Here is a 16121-nt window from a genome sequence, read left to right on the forward strand (position 1 = left end):
GTGTAAAGAGCACATAAGTGACTTATTTCATCATATATTTCTAAGTAGCTTGAAAAGTAGGTATTATTAGCTCTGCTATACTGATAGGGGGAAACCGAGTCTCAGAAAAATTAAGGGATTTGGAGACAGCTTATAAGCAGCAGAGTTAATATTTGAATCTGTGACTACCTGACTCTGGACCTTTATTCCCACCATCCCATGCTGTTAGCTCACAGAACAACTATATATAGTCAGAGGAGGCCACTTACACCTGTTACAGTTTTACAGGAGCTCTGGGTTTTTGGTTTTAAATGAAATGGCTGATGATTTTGGAGCTGTTAAGCAGATGAACCATCCACTATTCTCTATTTGTTTAGGATATTACTATGCTTCATTACCATTAGTTACTCCACTAATATACCAAGGGGTTCTCAACCCTTCTGGAATTGCACACAAAACCATGCATGTGCATACGTCTTCCCACGGCAGGATTCCAGAACATTCATCTGATTTACAAGCAACCTTAAGACCTCCAAAGATTAAGAATCATTGCCTGACTTACTACTGATCTTTAAAAAAATTGCTCTTGTTCCCTTATATTAATAATTCCTTAAATAATGTTATGAATCCCTAAACTGAGGAGACCAGTCCCCCTAAAGCACTAGTGTTCACTTGTTCACTGGCTGGTTAATTTGTAGGTAGTCAAAGAACAGGCTGTGACTTCCTATAATCTGTACATAACAAAAGTGGCATGCCCGAAAGAGACAAGGGGCATACAGTTTTTTCATCTTTCTAGGAAGAGACACTTAAAAAAGGATATATATAGAACCATAGCATTGAGAGGTATTTTCTATTTTCAAAGACAAAAGCCAATAAAAATGAAGCAAAGGGGCCCCACAGTTATGAGGGAAGGGACTGGGGAGGTTCTAAAGCAAGTTTTTTGTTAAGATCTAAGCTTAACCATTCCTTTCAAGATGGACCTTTAAACTATTCCCCATCAGAGCCCCACTACCAAAGAATGCTCATTTTCTTCCCTCACTCCTGTTTAACACGAGGTGCTGAGGAGTGGAGTGAAAATGAGCAACTGCTTAGTTTGTAGGGGGCTCAACACAGAGTATGAGGTCAGTACTTTGGCTCCTATATATGACGCTCAGGCTTCCACATGAGCAAGATTCACAGAAGTCTCAAATTTACTGGCTTCAGTGCTGAGCTGTAACTGGGAATAGTCAGGGAGCTAGGGGTGGAACACAGGAAAACAAAGTTTGAAATTAAGTAGATGATAAGAAAACTTTCAGATAAAGGATGTTTCTCTGGGAGAAGGAAAGATAAAGAAGGCAAGTACCAGAGGATCATAAAGAAGAAAATCACTAGGGAGCTGGGCTTCATATTTTACCAATTTCAAGGAATGTAGGGGCTCTAGACTATAAGCTACATAAGGGCAGGAACATAATAGTTTTTCTGCATGAGTAGGGATTTTATACATAGTGTGTAATGGAAAAGTAATTAATTTGCTTAAGATTTTGGCCTAAATTTATAGATAACACCATTAACACCACTCTCAAGATACAGAGATTGAAGGTAATTAATGTGTGCAAGGCACAGACATGCTTCTCCCTTCAGAAGATCATCTCCTGACTGTCCTTGTAGATGTCAGGCATGGGTATGACATTAAAAAACAGGAAGTAACCTCAAGAGGTTGTCAAACCCATCACACCGACTCTTACGAGGATCTTGGCTGGAGGCCTTGCCCTAGAATGAAGGATTGACCAGAAAAGGGAGTCCTTCCACGTTTGGTATCTAATTACCACAAAACATGTAAAAATAAATGCACTGACAGCTCAGAGTTCAAGCATAGCCTGATTTTCCTAATGATGGCAATACGTACCATTTGTAGAGCACATTTACCTTTCTCAAATTGCCTTCAGAGTCATTATCTCCTTATGAGGTTTCATCACTCATAGCTATGTGGGGACACTGCCGACAACAGAGAAAGCTTTCCTCTGAATAATGTCACATGCAGCCCAAAGTCAGAGCAACAGAGACATTTTCAAATGTATCAGGCTAGAGTTTGAGGATATCCAAAATTTGCCTCTCAAATGATCCTCATTTCCGGAACCCACCAAACTTCCCCCTTCTGCATGCCTCCTCAAAACCAGTTTGGCCATCTACACTGAGAGGAGTTCAGACTCAAGGAGGAAAGTTGCTATGGCAACCAAATGCTAAATCTTGACTTTAAGAGGGGTTTCGTGCAAGCACAAGCTCCGACTGTTAGCTGTGAATTTTAAAGACCCCACAAGGGTGTTGGATGCCCTCCTAAGCTAGAAGTGTTACAGTCTCTGCATCTGCTGTGACAGATGGCGGGGAACACATGACGTGCCGACTCTGCGGCGGTGTTCACAGGAATCCAATGGAGAGATGTGTCACGGCCACAGAGAAGTGCCCAACCGGGATGATGTGTGCCCTGCAGGGGGCATGTAAAGGCAACCATGCTGCCTGACAGGAAGAGCCCGCCAGGGGGCGATCTGGAGAGGGCCTGGAGATGACTACCCTTGACTTGTGCTTGGGACCCTGAGGTCAGATGCCTTGAAGGAGCTCGTATGGTGCCCAGGCTCCCTCTCATTTCCCATTCTACAGGTGAAGGGCCGAGGTGCACATCTCATCAGAGGATTAACGAAAGACCTTGAAGCTCAGGCTCCTCAGACATGACCAGGCTGAACTTGACAGAGCCCAAAGCCCCGAGTCACCTATCTTTCAGGTAGCTGTTGGCTTTTATTAAGTGGAATTGGGTGGTATGCTCCACCTAAAAAGGGAAATCTCTGTAAGCCATCTGGACTTGGATAATATCTAACTGCCTGGCCTCCTCCCCATGGAGACATCAGGCAAGAGGCAGGTCCAGAGTCAAAGAGCCCCGCGTGACTCTGGGAGGGCAGACAGAGGGAAATATGCCAAAGTACATCCGGCAGGAAGGTGCTTTAATTGAGCCACAAAAGGGAATTTGGAAAGAGTGGGTAATCCACGTGGCAGAAACAAAATGGGAATGGTGCTACCCTGCCAAATTGGGCTCGAGAGAGAGGCAGTGGCTCAGAGCAAGGAAAGGGGAGGAGGGCTAGATTGAGTCTGGAAAACTGGCCCAAAGCCCCTCACCAGATTTTACATATTTCTCTGTAGTTAGGACTGGCTTCTAGAAAGATCCGGGGTAGAAGAAATTTCTGTGGATGGCAATCTTGGGTGGCAATTAAAATTTGATTTAGCTTGGAAGCCTGTGCTCCTTGCAGACCCCCTGTGCTCCTTGCTACATATCTTGCAAAGGGCAGTGAGGGTCTGTGGCCAGAACTGATGGTGGCTATGAAATCAAGCAGGTGCGTGAAGCCCCCACAGCTGCCCAACTGGCAGAACAAAGGCCGGGAATGGAGGGGTGAGAAAAATTGCTGAAACCAGTTAGCCTGTGTTTCCATCAAAAAACAAGCAAGCGAGCAAACATACAACCATAACAACAACCTTTGGAAGGTGTAGGAAAAGTCAACCTCTGGCTGGATCCGGTCAGGGCAAGCCATTCACCCTTGGGGGGTGCTGTTAGCCCACCTAGGCTGGAGACACACCCCTGGTCACAAAGTTAGGAGGATCTAGGGAAGAATGTCAGTGTGCAGTTGGCCAAGGGTTTCCAAGCACCGGGCTAACAGTTGGGGGCACATTACGCCCCTCCCAAATAGTGTGTTGCTAGAACGTAGAAGGAAGGCTGTAATGGAAAGCAGATCAGCAAGCTTCCTCCAGCTCTGGTTCTTTTGTAGCCTCGTGACACGTCTTTGGAAGGTCTATGAAGTCAACTCTCTACAAGGGGAGAGGGGTGTAGAGTAGCAGAAGGATGCTTGTTATTTCTCTGCCCTTTTCTTCCTTCTGTGTCTACAGGTGCCATGACAATGATCACAAACTTGTGGTTTAAACAACACTAATTTATTATCTTACAGTTCTGTAGGTCAGAGTCTAACATAAGCCTCACTAGCCTAAACACAAGGTGTCTGTAGGGCTACATTCCTTTCCGGAGCCTCAAGGGGAGAATCTGGTTTCCTTGCCTTTTCCACCTTCTGGAAGCCACCCAAATTCCTTACCCCACGCCCCATTCCTCTGGCTTCAAAGCTGCCAGTTGCTGGTGGAGTCCTTCTCATGTCATGTCGTATGACTCTGGCCTCCTCTTCTGCCTCCCTCTTCCTCTTATAAGGACCTCATGATTGCACTGGGCCCCACCTGGTTGATCTAGGATATTTTCCTTATTTTATTTTATTTTATTTTATTTTATTTTATTTTATTTTATTTTATTTTATTTTAATTTTTTAAGATTTATTTATTTGAGAGAGTGTGTGCTAGAGTGAGCAGGATGAAGGGCAGAGGGAGAGAAAGAGGATCTCAAACAGACTCCCTGCTGAGGAGGGAGGGAGCTATGTGGGGCTCGATCTGATCTCACCACTCTGAGATCATGACTTGAGCCACAATCAAGAGCAGATGCTTAACTGAGCCACCCAGGAGACCCTACTCTTCTCATTTTAAAGCCAGTTGTTCAGCAACCTTAATTCATCTTTGCCATGTAACATAACTCATTCACAGGTTCAGAGGATGAGGAGGGGAATGTCTTCAGAGGCCCAATATTCTGTCCACCACAGCTGCTACTCTGGAGGACTGCAGGTGATGAGTAAACACAGGCTTAACTTTGGAACACTCTGGAAGGTTGCCTGAGGAGAGCTCTAGGCCCCAGAGGATGCCCCTTTGCAGTGACTGAGCATGTGTGTTTGTGTGTTTGTGCGCGCGTGTGTGAAAGAGTACACACGTGCACTTGCACAGTTCCCCATCTCCATATGGGCAGACCCCTCAGCATGGCTGGGAAAGCACATGTCCCAACACTATGACATTTCCAAGTGAGTTAGCTGGAGGATTGCAAAAATAACGTCGACTTGACTTGCAGCCAATTCCCACACTCAGCTCTTTGGAGAAAGGCTCTAGGATGGAGTGTGGGAGGCGATAAAGTTTCTTACTGATGAGTGTGTGGGTTGACCACATCATCCCATGTGCGGGAAGAAGCAGGGCGGGAAGGGGGAGGGCTTCCATTTCCAGCATTAATGAAAATAAAAGTCTCCACAGCAGCAGGTCTCAGCTGCTCCTCCAAATGAAGATGTTGCACCTTCGCTCTCTGGTGTGGGATTTGGATTCCTCTCTGTGGTCTCCCTCCTGATTTTCCAGTGGGATATTCATTGTCAAAGATACTGGGAGCCACTGGCAGAGGGGGACTTCCCAAAGTCATTTGCGGCAAGAATTAGAAATGATATGTCCAGGAAGACAGAAGAGGCAGGTGATGTGGATAAGCGGGTCACTGTGGATAAGCAGCCGCCCCGTCTCCTGGCTTGGGGAGCTTGCTCAGTATTGATGGCTGCTCACATAGTTTCCAATGACAAATCCGCTGGACCTGACGTGGCTTAGGAAATCAAGAAACCCTTGATAATCCCACATCTTCTCTGACTTCATGATGGATGGAACTCAGACTATGCCTTAGGAAGACATGGGGCTTTGGGAGCATTATGTACCTTCTTGGGGAATTCACACATTGATCTCAAGCAAGGAGGTCATTTCTCTCGAAGACCCCTCCATGCTCAAAACACCAATCCCTTCTCCCCACATGCACTTGGAAGTGCTTCCTGTTCTTGAAAACCTCAGTAGAACCATCCAAGGCCCTCTGGATATCAGGCTTCTTTCAGAAGTGAGTTTAAGCACTGAGCTTGTCCCAGCATCTCCCAATCCAGGTCAGCAGGAGGTACTGGAGGGGGGACCAGAGAACAGCTTTGCTACATGGAGAGGCCCCTCCTTGGAGATGAGCCCTTTTTCCTTTCTCCTGAGCACACTGGCTTTTGGGCATGGTGCACAGCCCATCTGTTTGATTTGGTGTTTGCCTGACAGTGTGGGAAGAGCAGTAAGTAAGCACAGTCTTAGACATCAGATGCTTAAAATGCTATACTTTCTCTTCCATATGGGGCCCTGGAATCCCTACGATGGGCCCAGGTGAAAACAACTCTTAGACCTAAGAAGGTGAACTTTTGATGTTGCAGCCACCTGTTACTCTCCCAAAGACATAGAGTAACGCATTATAACAGAAGTAAGGCTCTATCTCTTGGAATCAGTCTCTACCAATATCCCTCCACCCCAGCATCTGACGAAAATGCCTCTGTAAGAGTGTGTATACCTGTGTAGTATGTATATGTGTGCACGTGCATGTGTGTATATCTATATGTATATATGCATATGTGTGTACATGTGCAGGTGTGCATATGTATGTATGCATGCACCTATGCATGTGTGTGCATTGTGTGTGTGCATGTGTGTACATTTGTGCAGGGACACAAGGGTGTGTGTATGTGTGTGTGTGGTGACAGAGAAGGGGCTGCACACGAGGTACAGAGAGTTGGAAGAGTTGGCCCCCAACTCGCGACATTTCCCTTGGGGGTCTTAGCTATCATTACACCCCTTCCTTCATTCTAAGGCATCACATTCCTTCTCTGGGAAGGACCTACCTGTGATACTGAATCTACTGGAATCAGGTCTTGATGAAGACTATTGCAGATGAACCCCTTCTACAAGGGGAGTGGACAGCAACCTGGAAGGAGGGGCCCACACTCTTCGGTATTTGGGAGATCACCACACTCTGGAGTGCCCCCCATGCCTGCCGTGTCTCAGTGTGGACCCTCTCAGGGAAGTCTCAGCCACGTCTGATAACATGATGGCCTAATAACATCTCTCTCCTTTGCCCCAGTAATCTCTCTCCTGGGATTTATCTGAAGAAAATAACTTCAGATGTGCCCTGCTTTTATGTGGAAAGATATTCATTTTGGTAGTATTTGTAAAAATTAAAAATTTAAAGCATCCTAAATGTCAAATAATAGGGAACTATTTAAATGAGCTATGATATGGAGGTACAATGGAATACCAAATAGCCATTAAAATTATGTTATTGAGGATTGTTTAATGGTTCTGAGAAAATTTCATGATAGGATGTGAAGTGAAAAAAATCAAGAAAACACTGCTGGACTTGGTGTGTGTGTAAGTCTCTAAAAATCATGCACAGATAAAAGATCGGAAGGGAGGACATTATGATTTTAAAATGATTTCTCCAGGAGATAGAATTATAGATGATTATCATTTTCTTCTATAAGCTTTCCTAAATTTTCTATAATAAATATGCATAAAAGTCAGTAGCTGACATCCACTGGTGTGATGGCAAATGGATTGTGGAGGTCATCCTGAACTAGTGTTCCTGGGGAACAGAGAAGGGACTATAGATAGGAAACGTCCAAGGCTTCTGCCCGAAGATGACAGATTTTAAGCCAACATGCTCAGGGGCCCAACCACACACTGCCAGCTAGCATGGTCTAGGCTCCCAAAGGCAATGGAAAAATCAGGAGAGACGGTATGGGTTTCCAGGGGGGGTGATTGCAAGAGGCATGAACTCTGACAGTTACCCGCTGCCCGGTGCTCCTGCCTACCAGTTTCGGGGTCGCATTGGTGTTCACAGGGGTCCAGGAGCCGTCGGGCACAGAGGTCCATGGCCCAGGGCCCACTGGAGTTCTGCTGAGAGAAGAGCACCACTTGAGCTGGGTTCAGCCAGTCACTGGCATCCAGCTGGCTCCCCTCGAGCAGGATGAAGCGGCTCCCTGCAGGAAAGAGAGAGGAGGCATGCCTGTGCGTGCACACACACACACACACACACACACACATCAACTCAAGACAGAGTAAGGGATGCTTCACAGATTAGCCCAATCTGAGGTCATTACTCTCACCAGCCCTGACTTGTCATGATCCCCCGAGCAAGGGATCAGCAGATGGAGGCTCGGCCACCACTTGGACCTCCTGCTGTCCTTGCTCCAGCCCATCTCTATCAGGGTGGACCTAGGGAATACTGGGACAGAGCAGATCTGTGATGGCCACGGCATGGCTCCATCAGACCCAGACACAGGCATTGGCATTCACCCAAGGAGCAGGGACCTGCTGCCTGGTCCTCATTTGCCATGAAATAGCAGGCCTTCTAATAGCACAGACGGTCCTCACCTATTTTCAGCCTTCTAGCAGCAGAGAGAAGAGACATTAACAAGTCAATTAGGTGCTCTGGGCTTAACAAATTCAGGGTCTCCAGAATCTGTATTATCCCCTCATTATATTGGGGTCCCCCTGGATGAAAGGAAATTATTACTTCAGAGTTCTAGGCTTTTAGCAAGTTACTGCAATTAGGAATTTCTCACCCGAGCATCCCAAACCAAAGCATGGCTTATTCTTAATCACCTCCACTGCTCCACTTAGCTTCTCCCTTTCCCAAAAGCCAGAAATCTCAGTGTCCATCTACTTGCATCCAGCATGCTCTGTATTTTTCTACAAAGACAAGGGCTTATTTTAAAGCAAACAGAAATGAGAAATTGGAGTGGGCATAGAGAAGAGGAGGTAATCTGTTCAATCTTGTGGGGTTTTTTTTTTTAACCTCCTTTCTGGTTTCATCTATGGACAATCCAAATTTGTCCTAAGTCTTACTTATCTGGGTTTATTTTTTTTCCCCACAGGAATAAGTAAAAAGTAACAGTGACCCCTGGCTTCTCTATCTTCCTGGCCCAACACAAAAACTTCCCCTTCAGTGAGGAAGTGAGCTCACCATCAGCGATCAGGTGCTCAGGGACGTGCAGGGTGATTTTGACAACGAGGGGGCAGCTGACGTGGGAGGAGCACACGAGGCCAATCACACAGCTGGTGATGCTGATCAGCGTCAAAGTGGTCTTATTCACAGGACTTCGGGGAGAGCCCACTGGAAGCAAGATACAAGCAAGACACATGGCGGTAAGAATCGTGGCAGTGGGAGGCCAGTCTGGCCTTCTGCTGCCCAACCCAGCAAACAGGGGAGGCAGTGGGCAAACATAGCCCAGGAGAGGAATGTTCCAGCTCATGACCCCAGTGAGCTTCATCCTCATGGAACACCATGTTGGCAGCTAGAGTCAGAGGCGCTTAGCCTACTGGTGGCCCTCTGGGTCAACAGTCAGTTGTGTGCAAGTTCTCTACACTCTTCCTGGGACAGGTTCAAAAAGAAATCATGAAGGAGGGCTTTCTGCCCCTCTACTTGCCTGGCTGAACTCCAGGGATGCTTCCACCACATGGTAGAACTGTCTGCACTTTGCACTGCTTCTCACAGAGGGCACTCTCACAGGCCAGTTCCTTTACTCCCTGGGCTCAAACTACTTCTCGAATCTCTTGAGGAACTTCTCAAGCTCTATGGGTGGGAGTACTACAGCTGACTCTTCTCCTCTAGGGCCCGCAAGGAGGAAGGTTTCCTCTGTATGTGTAGAGGATGTTGTCATGCCTGAAGGGCCCCCTGAGTCCTGCACCGGTCATTGGGGTGAAATTACACATGGCAGCTTAGTGAGCAAATAATGATGCTGAGAAGAAGCTTCCAGGCAGTGCGGACAGGAGTAGGAAGGAAGATTTTCTTGGTGTGCCTCTGTTTGGCTTTGTTTTTTGTGGAGCAGATACAATGGTAGTAACAAGAGGGACCTTTCACATGGAGGCAGAACAGATGTGGGAAAGTAAGAAAGAAGGCAGGTTGCCAACAAAATATACCCTTTGTCATTTTCTGAGGGTCTGGCCTCTGTTGGCATTTATTACTGATAGAAATAAGAGGCATCTGTTATGTCAGACAGTGGACAAAGTGCTTTGCGTACATTATTTTATTTCTGTTACTTGTTTTCTTAGAATAAATCTAGGAGTCTGGACAGTAACTGCCCACTTGACAGGTAAGGAAAATAAGTCTCAAAGAGATTAACCCCACAGTGATAGTTAATACTTATGAAGTGTAATTATGTGTCAGGAGCCAGTGTGCAGGAGTATCTGGCTCATATCATTCAAAGATGACCACAGTCTGATGAGGCGGCTCCCACATAGGGACAATCAGAGAAGCTACAGGGCACATCCAGGATCGAGCAGCTACCAAGGAGCTAGGATCAAGGCAGAGGTCCAGCTGAGGTGGCAGGCCCCAGACAGGCCACCACTCAATCTTTGGACCCAGGGGAGCCTTTGGAACCACTGTTCTCAGGATCGCAGGGAATGTCTGGGTCCATGGGGGCATCCACCCTTTATGGGAGCAGGTTCCCTGAGTGGGCATGCTGGCAGGAGCTGGGATGAGAGACCACAGGGTGGCAGGCAGCCGCTGGATCCTCTGTCCTTGCTACCTAGAGATATTCTATTCATGTTAGTAGCCTTTCAACATGGGGTCTATTTCCCCGACCCTTACAAATCTCTACCCCTGGCTCAAACCAGGCCTGAGCAGCAGATCTACCACAGGCACTCAAATGAGAAATTGGATTCACCCTTGTCTTCCCATTTCCATCATCTTGTGTCTAAAGTTTCTCTTGCCTCCATTCTCTCTATCCTGTCCCGCTACCTGGCATCGCACACCTCGACTGCAGCACTAGTCATGGGCCCGGTCTCCCTGCCTCAACCTCCCCCACCGTTGCCTACCCTCCATGAGGAGCCCAGAGGCCCCCTTCATGAAGCCGAGCAGACCAGGGAGATGCTCTTGAAAAACCTCCAGTGATGCCAACTGAAGCGTTAGGTCTGAGTCCTCCAGTCAAGGTTTGTGCTGTCTCCCGATCATCCAGCCTTATTTCCTAAGCACACCTCAAACCTGGACTGTACACTTCATTCTAGTAAACTCTTTACCACTCTCCGACTAGACCATTATCCTTTATGTCTCTGTGACTTTGCACATATCATTTCCTCCTCCGCAGAATGCCATTTTGTCACCTTGTCAGCCTGGTATACACCTACTCTTGAAGTCTTGGCTCCAACAACATCTCCTTGTAAACACTTCCCTGAAACCTTTAAGAGCAGATTCTCACTCATTCCTCGCTGTTCCCCTCACCCGGGTGCACCCTGCTGTTAAAGCTTTTATCACACAGCATTGTCACTGTTTACAGGCACTTGCCGCTGCTCTCATGTGATTGCAGTAACCTGCTACTCATCTTCTTGACTCCCTGGTCCTTCTGTATCATCAACCCATCACCTAACATCTCTACCTGGTTTCAAAATTTCCAGTGGTTCCCCATAACCTACAGAGCCAAGTGCAAACTCACGGCACAGGTGTAATCTTTTGGTGGCTGGCCTGTTATCCAGCCGCATCCCTTCTACCCCAAGTGCTTATGTTCTTACACCTGCCATACTGAACTACTTTTACTTGCTTAAAAATACCATGTTCCTTCAAGGCTTTATATATGCTATTCTCCTTACTAGGATGCCCTTACCCTAGATTCTCCTTTTACAAGAAATTCTATACGTTGTATAAAACCTGGGTCTAATTATTTTCTCCTTCTTTGCCTCCTATTGCTGCCAGGTAGAATGACTTGTTCTGTCTTCTTAGTATTCATTTTACTTTATTTACAATATTAAATTAAGCCTTATCATTGTGCCATGTTTTCATGTTTCTACTTCCAATCACAAAGCCTGACCTATGGCAGGTGAGTTATAAAATTTCTTGCTGGCCTGATTGATGTATTCAGTTCAATTCAACAAACACTTATAAGCTTCTATTATAGGCAAAATCCTTCACTAGGCACTTTGGAAAAATAAATTAGACATGCCCATCCCTAAGAAGCTTACAGTCTAGTTAATAGCAATAAACAGTTGATGTACTAGGAGAGCTTGGTACTTTAAAGGAACAGTTTTATGCTGCAAAGAAACTCATTCTAATTCATTACTATGGATTTTCTTAAACAGGATTTTATTAAAGCAGAACACACCCTGCTCTGGGTTGGATGGGCCAAGGTCGACTATCTGCTGTATATAAATATGTAAAGAGGATCAAGGGATCCACATTCTCACCTCAGGGATTCTGGGGCATCAGGCGTTAGGTGGCCCAGAGCCCCACTGATCTCCTGGGAAAAATGGTGGGAAGGATGTTTGTCCAGACAGTAGCAAAGCTTACGGAAACTGGAACTGAGGAATTAAAAGCCCTGCTTCCATTCTCTGGGAAGAAAGCCCTCAGTGTAGAAGGGACTCAAGTGGAGGTAGGAGAGAGCCAAAATATAAATGTCTTTTTTGGGGCCGCATTGGTTGGTTACTGATTGAGGGAAATGTCATTGCATATAACACAAGGAGCTGCCACTCAAACATCCTCTGCTCAATCTCAAAGGGCTCCTGCCCAATGCGGAGTGCTGTACAAGGCTGAGGTCTGCACTGTGGAGAGGTCTCGGGGCAATGGCAATGGGGACTGCACGTGCTCTGCCAGTCACCAAAAAAGCACATTTTAATATAATTTAATCCTGACAGTAGCCCTGGGTGTGAGGTATTGTTAACACGCTCCATTTATGAAGACACAGGCTCAGAGATGCTGTTGTTCTCATCACACAGCATGTCCAGGGAAACCTATGGAACGCAGACCCCCTCAGTGACAACAATGCTATCAGCAAGGTCACAGGCAGTGGCATCACATCTGCAACAGCCATAACCCAAGTGGCACAGTTTTGTGGCTGCATAGCTGGACAACCTGATCTGGGCTGAGGAGAGTGGACGAACTAACTGGGACCCCACCAGGAGAAAGGAGAGGACTCGGGGCTTGGGGTCCTGTCATTCTACCAGGCAGGGATTAAAGGTCAAATACCATTACACACGTAACTCAGGCCCTAGATCATTCTTCAACGACCCCACCCCCTGAATCACTGCCTCGCCCAATCCCAAGGCCGGCGTGGCTGGGGGTAAGCAAGGGTCCATACACTGTCCACATTTTCACGTACAACACACTACATCAACTTTAGTTCCTGTGTCTAAACAACAAAATAGGACTCCTGAGGCTTCCAGAAGGAATTGAGAGTCTTCTGACCAAGAAATAGCCTTTCAAACAACTTGAAAACTTGTTTGAGAGTGCCATTATCTGGGAGAGATGATTCTCGGAAATTCACTCTAGGCTCTTCTTTCTTCCTTAGGAGGAAACGCCAGCTGTGGTCCTGCAGAAACTGGCTCTGATCTACACAAACCCCAGCCTGACCCCGCACCTCTGTAGCCCCCTGCCTCCCGGCCAGAGCCCTGCTACCCGCCTTGCCCCTCCGGCCTTCCCACCTCGGCTGCGCCTCCGGCTCCGTGAGGGGTCGGTGTAGAAGGTCAGCTGGGGGTCATTCTCTGTCTCTGTGCCAGAATCGCCTTCAGGGTTCAGGAAGGCGGAACCAGCTGTAATGAAAAGAACCACAGCAAAGGCAACATCTTCAATGTTTTTCTCCATGACACCAACTCATTGGGCAAGTTCGAGAGAAAAATCGATAAAAACAAGAGCGGGTTGACTGACAATTTGGGAGGAGTAGCCATGGACACTGGAGCTTCCTGATACTAAGATTTATTGGAGAAGTGGACCTTTCCATGCCAGCAGTCATGGGCCTCACCTCCGCCCAGCCCTGGCTCCCCCCGGGTTGGACCCTTCCTGGCAGCACTGCCAGAGAGGACCTTCATGGATGGTGGGTGGCAAAGGAAGGAAGGAAAGGAAGTTAGGATCTTTTATTTTTCCCTTCCTCTGGCCCTAGAATTCATACACATTCAATGTGAAAAAGAGGGAAAAAATAATAAAGAAAATGCATAGAAACGCATGAAGGGGACAACCCTGAGGTCCTCTAAATCCTGTCGATCAGAGAAAACCTCTGTTAACACCTGATGTATATGCTGTCTTTTTCTGATACAGAAAACAGATAAAGGCTTTTTAATCTCCCCTTAAAAATGGCATTTTGCTGTACCTTCAATTTTATAGCCTCATTTTTTTCCCCATTTAATAAATGGGCAGGCAACTTTCCATATGAACAAATATGGATCTGTCTTATCATCCTAAATGGCTGCGCAGTAGGCCGCTGGACAGTAGACAGATGTGCAGGTAGTTAACCGATTCCCTATTGATGGACACTTAAGCTATTTCCAATTTTTCGCTCTTTTAAACAATGTTGTGATGAACAGCCTTTTATACACATCTTTGTGCACTTGTCCAATTATTTCCTAAGGATAAATTCTTGTTTATGAAATCAGTTGGTCAGAAGGGTTGTGTAGTCCAGTTTTTTGGTGAAGTAACACCCAGCAGGCCTCCAGGAAGACTGTGCCAAAACACACACCCTCTGGCCATGCCTGAGAGTCTGGGGATCCAGGATATTAATGGTCCTGCCTCTCCCGGTATTAAGGAATCTGCCACCTGCAAGCCCTTGCCTCAGACACAGATACCTCTTGCCTTGTTGTTGATCCGCTTCCTCTGACTGCTGGAGGTGTGTGAGAGCAGAGTGGCCTGCTGGTGGTTCGAGTCCACAGGGCTGGTGGCAATGATGTTATCCTTGTACTTGTTCATCAATGACAGCTTGGCATTGTCACTTCCTGGAGAAGGAAGAGTCAAGACAAAGATCTTTCGGAGAAAAGGCCAAAAAGAGTGAGAGCAAGGCACGCTGCATGAACCAAGGAAATGGAAGTTTCACAGAATTGAAAGAAAGAATCTTTAAAGTGAGAGACTGGCAGAGATTGAATGCTCCCTCTCTTGATTTCTGCAGGTCTACAGAATGGAGGGTGGAGAGAAGAGGAGAGATGACAACTGAAAATTCAAAGCCAACGGATTCTGTATTGATTAGGGTCACCACATGTGGCCCCCCAGGCTAGACACAGACAACAGATTCCCTTCTCTGGGGGTGGCACAGAGTTTTAAACGCATCTGAATTTGAGTGCACCCAGGTGGAATGTGCCCTCTCTCTCTTCCATCCCAGGCTGCACCATCCCCTGCTGTCTGACACCCAGCTACTGCACTTATTTGCACTACCCACCATCCCCTGAACACACAGAGTTTGTAACCCCTGAGTATGGCTCCCTGGTGGGCTTTGCACCATGCCAGGCACTATGGGGACCATGAGGCATTCACGACACGTCTCCTATCCTCAGGGAGTTCCCAGACTTTAAATCTCGTTAAGAAGTGGCTATTCATTTAGGATCTCTTCTAGATACCAAGCAGAATGGAGGCACTTCTTCATTTTTATAAGATGTATTTATTTACTTGAGGGGGAGGCGCAGAAGGAGAGAATTGTCAAGCAGACTCCCTGCTGAGCGTGGCCAGATGTAGGACTAGATCCAGTAATCAAGATCTGAGTCAAAACCAAGAGTCAGATGCTCAAGCGACTAAGCCACCCAGGTGCCCCAGAATAGAGACTTCCATGATGTGATTTCCCTCTTTTCAAGCCCCACTGGGAGTCTATATGCAATATCCAGTATGAAAAATGCCTTCTTTAAAGATAAGTGAGCAGGTTTTTGAGGAATCACTGTCTTGGGGTTTTATCTATGAGGAGTTGCTGATTCATGGAAGTTTCAGAGACAGACGGGGGCGGGGGGCACGGTAAAAGGAAAGTGCAGTCGTTTCCTCTCCGCATTTTGTTCACCCTGATTTGGTTCACCCCGATTAGGTCCAAGTCTTTTCCACCCAGCATCTTGTAGAAATACAAGGCATCAGGTCAGACAGCATGATTGTATTCCTAATCTTTTTTGAAGAAGTACGATCTGTATAAAGACCAGAGAGGCAAGGGCAAGACAATAGAACTAACTACTCCCACCCCAGACTGAAGTCCCCAGAGTCATAGAATAGAACGGATATCTTTGTCTCTTCCACTTCAATGGATAATTAAATCCCCTAAGCAAACATGCTACATGCGAAAATGTGATACATACATGTTGATCTCTTGACAGCTTATTTCCCTGGGAGTCCCCATATCTCTATCAGATATGAAAAAGGCTCTATCGAACCCATTGTGTTTATGGGGTCTTATGACTCATCTAGGCATTTTCAGTGCCTTGCTTTTATTTATTAAGCTACATGAACATGTAGAATTTAGGTCCCACTCTTCTGTGGGATGTAAAGGTATCTCTGCTTCCAATGCAAAGTGGAAGTGGAGAGAGATTCAATATATACTTGTTCTTCTGACTTTCCCTATTAGACGACAGCTCCCATTGTCTCAGGGAAAAGTCTACCCTCTTGCCCACCTGGGAAAGGGCACAGGCTCATGCCATTATGCATGATAATCAGCCCCAAGATTAGCCAGTCTCTACTCCCTCCCTAGTTCCCCAAGAGCAGGACTGACTTG

The 16121-nt window shown here is 46.6% G+C and overlaps 1 protein-coding gene and 1 long non-coding RNA gene across 8 annotated transcripts in view; one reads left to right on the top strand and one right to left on the bottom strand.

Moving 5' to 3' along the window:
• Positions 1-15699, top strand: part of LOC144316194 (uncharacterized) — a 28802-nt gene extending 13103 nt beyond the window's left edge. Inside the window, exons 2-6 of one of the 3 annotated variants that reach the window (XR_013382045.1) lie at positions 8565-8835; positions 10455-10620; positions 11761-12050; positions 12966-13487; positions 14550-15699. This is a non-coding gene — a long non-coding RNA (uncharacterized LOC144316194). Of the gene's footprint in view, positions 1-2613; positions 2735-8564; positions 8836-10454; positions 10621-11760; positions 12051-12965; positions 13971-14549 lie in introns of those variants that run through there. The other 2 variants (XR_013382046.1, XR_013382044.1) reach the window with 2 other exon arrangements.
• ASTN1 (astrotactin 1) overlaps positions 1-16121 on the bottom strand; it is a 299363-nt gene that overhangs the window by 143332 nt on the left and 139910 nt on the right. For 4 of the 5 annotated variants that reach the window (XM_077901789.1, XM_077901787.1, XM_077901790.1 and 1 more), the window contains exons 4-7: positions 14233-14379; positions 13099-13206; positions 8654-8803; positions 7476-7667 (exon numbers count right to left, since the gene is read on the bottom strand). In XM_077901789.1, coding sequence (XP_077757915.1) covers positions 7476-7667; positions 8654-8803; positions 13099-13206; positions 14233-14379 — 597 coding nt within the window. The remainder of the gene's footprint in view (positions 1-7475; positions 7668-8653; positions 8804-13098; positions 13207-14232; positions 14380-16121) is intronic. The other variant, XM_077901788.1, reaches the window with a different exon arrangement.

This window comes from Canis aureus, chromosome 6, assembly GCF_053574225.1.
Source record: "Canis aureus isolate CA01 chromosome 6, VMU_Caureus_v.1.0, whole genome shotgun sequence".
Taxonomy (NCBI): domain Eukaryota; kingdom Metazoa; phylum Chordata; class Mammalia; order Carnivora; family Canidae; genus Canis; species Canis aureus.